Genomic DNA, 3,340 nt, shown 5'->3' with positions numbered 1-3,340 from the left:
AGCGCGGAGCTGCCTGGGGACAACACAGACACCCTCCGAAGGGGCAGCGCGGGGAATAACCTGGTTCGCGTCGGTCTCCTTTCCGTGATATTGGAGCCTGGTCTTGGAGGGAAGCGTAATTAAATAAAGTAGGCCAAAAGGCATCGCGGCTGCCTGAGGACGAGAGGCCTGGAATAACTAATCTTTCTCTTCGCGTAAGGGTATTTTTCCCTTATGCAAAGTAGGGTTGCGCTTCAGGTAGATGAAACCCACTGTTCTGTCCAGTGTTTGTTGCTGTTCTGCACAGGAATGGAGCTGGAGAAGACTGCTGAAGCAGTTGTCAAGTTGTAAGGAACAAAGCAAAGAGAAGACAACAAGGAATTTTGAAATATGAGTATTGAAATCTAACAAAGGTGCCAGGAAACCTTCCTGGGATTCCTTTTACTGAGTGTTTTTGTTTCTGTCCCCAGTCCAGAAATTGGATGCTATTGATGAATTTTGGCAGTGACACTAAGTTGGCAGTCCTTGCTAAAGCAGATAAGGAATAAGCTGTGATACAGGAAGAATTTGATTATGTTCAGTGTGCCACTACTAGAAATGTCGTGAAATTAACCAGTGTTGAAGAGCAGTCCAGTTTTTGCTTATAAAGTTGGTAATAAGAATTTTATCTGCTGCGAGCAAATTAGCAGGAGAGGAGACCTTGATGTCCCAGTTAGTCACAGAATGATTGTGTCTTCCTCTCACTGATGTGGCAGGTATGAGTCTCACTTTTATTATGGGAAGCATTTCCAGGAGAGACAGAAAAGTATTGGTTTGTAGCAGGTGCTTGTGTGATCTTAGGAATAGTCTATGCAGTTGAGGTCATTAACACTTGAGAGGGATAATTGTAGACTTGGTCATTAACACTTGAGAGGGATAATTGCAGACTATAAGATGTGCAGGAAAAAGCCATGGCATTTCTCATGTGGTTTTTTCTGTGGCTGTTTATCCTTACCTTCCTTTTCCTCCTCTTGCTTCTCCAGCATGTGTGAATGTGTTCACCCTGCAAAGTGGAGGCTGCAAAAGAAGGAAACCCAGTTAGGGACCCCAGTTATTGTTCATTCTCCCTTGCAAATCTGCAAAAGCTGTATGTGATAGGTGTTGAGGTGAATCCTGAGGGCAGAGAGGTGTCAGGCCATACAATTCATTCTGGTCGTTTCAGTCTTGCATTTGAGTGTTTGTGTACATGGAGGGGTGAGAGGACCATACACAGGACCTCATGCTCTCTGGTCCTGTTAAGTGTAGCTCTCTCTGCACCAGGACGGTCTTCATGCACCTCTCTGCAAAACAAAGAACTGCCTCTTTAGAAAGATTTGATTGTTTCACGGAGTTCTTAATGTAAAGGTTTTGTTGGCACTAGAGGAAAAGAAGTTCTGGAGTGGCCATGGCCATGCTTGGTTCTAAAACAGTAGTGGGAGCAGAACACCAAACTACTTCTGCGCAGACAGCAGTTAGTACCCAACAGAGCCTCTGTGGTATATGCCTTCTATTACAAGAAATGAGACAGGACCCAGAGGTCCCTTCCAGCCCCAAGGATCACCATAAACAACACTGAATCCTTGGGATTCTGAATGTTGAGCTTGGAAAGGAATGTACAGTTATGTAAGAGAAACTCTTACGATTATGTGGCGCTTTGTCCTCACCGTTGTTCTCTCAACATTTCCAAAAGGGATCCTTTTGCCATCCACCGGCAGCACATGAACCGCATGCTTTCAGGAAGTTTTGGGTTTGGCCCTCTGCTTGGCATCACTGATGGGACCACACCTGGGGCTCGCCAGGCTGGCCGTAGGATGCAGGTAAAAGGGGCCGAGGACAGGATAGAATCCCTTAAACTGCCTCGTTAGCTTCTGTCTCCCATCATTACTGGGCTGGGCACCCCCTCACCTTCACATGGGTGGTGGGTGCAGAATTAGTCTCTAAACCAGTGGTGGTCTGACGCTTTTCTTTACTCCAAACATATTAATATAATACACCGAATGCAACTACTTTCTGGGTTGGATGGGAGGACAAGAATAAATATATGTTTTTTCTCAAGGACATAAATTAATGTAACCAGGAGAAATTTAGGAGCATCACCACGTGTCTGGGTTGTTAGGGGTGATATGGTTTGAACCACTCTAAGTTGGGGGGTGCTCTTTATCCATTTGTAGGGCTTGAGTGTTCCCAGTTCTGTTTCTGAGAAGGATGGGGATGTTCCGATGAGGATCTAGTGTTTGGCTATTGCAAAGTCATTCTCTGTTGTGTTTTTCTGTTGTCCTGGCAGGCAGGAGCTGTTTCACCCTTTGGGATGCTCGGCATGGTAAGTTTTCTGTTTCTCTGGGTCAAATTAGAGCCTTCCCAAGTAGTGGCTCCATACTGAGTGCTGTGTGAACTCATGAGCGCTGTGTGCAACTAGAGCTAAAATGTAGCTATCTGTGAGCAGGGCCAGCTATCCTAATGGAGAGTGAGGGTGGGAAGGTCTGAGGCGACTAGATAAGCTCTAGATACATAGTAAAGGGATTTATAGTAAAGGGAATACAGAAGAGGGTGTTAGACTGAAAGCAGTTGGTTTCTCCTGAAGCTCTCATTGAGTTGCTTTATGACTTCAGACCTGTAACTTTTTCCACTCTAATGGTTTAATCTTGTGTGTGAGCAGTTATAGAGGAGAGATTCGAACTGTGTGGGGAAGTTGTATTTGCACCTTGACCAGAGAAAAGCCATAATGCTGTTACAACACCATATTTCATGGGAATTGGGACAGTTAATATATGGGAAGAGCAGGTAGTTCCTTTATAACCTCATATGTCTGAAAAGAAGCTGTGGATCTGTTTGGAGGTAATGGAGGAGCTGTGAGGACGTGAGTATAGGACTTGGCCATCACTAGGCAGAGGTGATTATTGCACCTCCTTTGCCAGTGGTGGAGGATGGAGAAGCCAAGGGAATACTTCAGGTGAACGGGAGTGGAATGAGAATGGCTGTGTGTACGTGAGAACACTATGCTTGGAGTGTGCTGATCTCCGTCGTCTAGTAAAATAACACAGTGGAAATAGGTTGTTCCTGATCCAGCAACTTTAGCTGCCTTGCTCTGCAGAATTGCCTCAATGAAAGAGACTTTAGCATCCTGGAATTTTTGTAGCTCAGAGAGTGATTAACAAGAATCCAGACTTCAAAGCATAGCAACATTGTGTGTGAGCACTGCGCTGCTAGAAGTGGGAACAAGAGGCTACTCGAGGAAACAAAAAATAAATAAATCAGCAAGTTTAAACTGACATCGTAATATTGTTTACATATTGCACAATTAACCTGTGAGACCTGCTGGCCCAGTGCATTACTGCAGCCTTCA

General features: G+C 45.0%; 1 protein-coding gene across 1 annotated transcript in view; it reads left to right on the top strand.

Annotated features, from left to right (window-relative positions):
• The first annotated feature begins 1,589 nt into the window (after window positions 1-1,589).
• MLF2 (myeloid leukemia factor 2) overlaps window positions 1,590-3,340 on the top strand; it is a 5,334-nt gene continuing 3,583 nt past the window's right edge. Inside the window, exons 1-2 of the mRNA XM_009076224.1 lie at window positions 1,590-1,814; window positions 2,282-2,317. Coding sequence (XP_009074472.1) covers window positions 1,590-1,814; window positions 2,282-2,317 — 261 coding nt within the window. The remainder of the gene's footprint in view (window positions 1,815-2,281; window positions 2,318-3,340) is intronic.

The sequence above is a fragment of the Acanthisitta chloris genome, unplaced genomic scaffold (genome assembly GCF_000695815.1).
Source record: "Acanthisitta chloris isolate BGI_N310 unplaced genomic scaffold, ASM69581v1 scaffold17746, whole genome shotgun sequence".
Lineage (NCBI taxonomy): Eukaryota > Metazoa > Chordata > Aves > Passeriformes > Acanthisittidae > Acanthisitta > Acanthisitta chloris.
The sequence above is the reverse complement of the archived record's forward strand: the minus strand, read 5'-3'. Positions and strand labels throughout refer to the sequence as shown.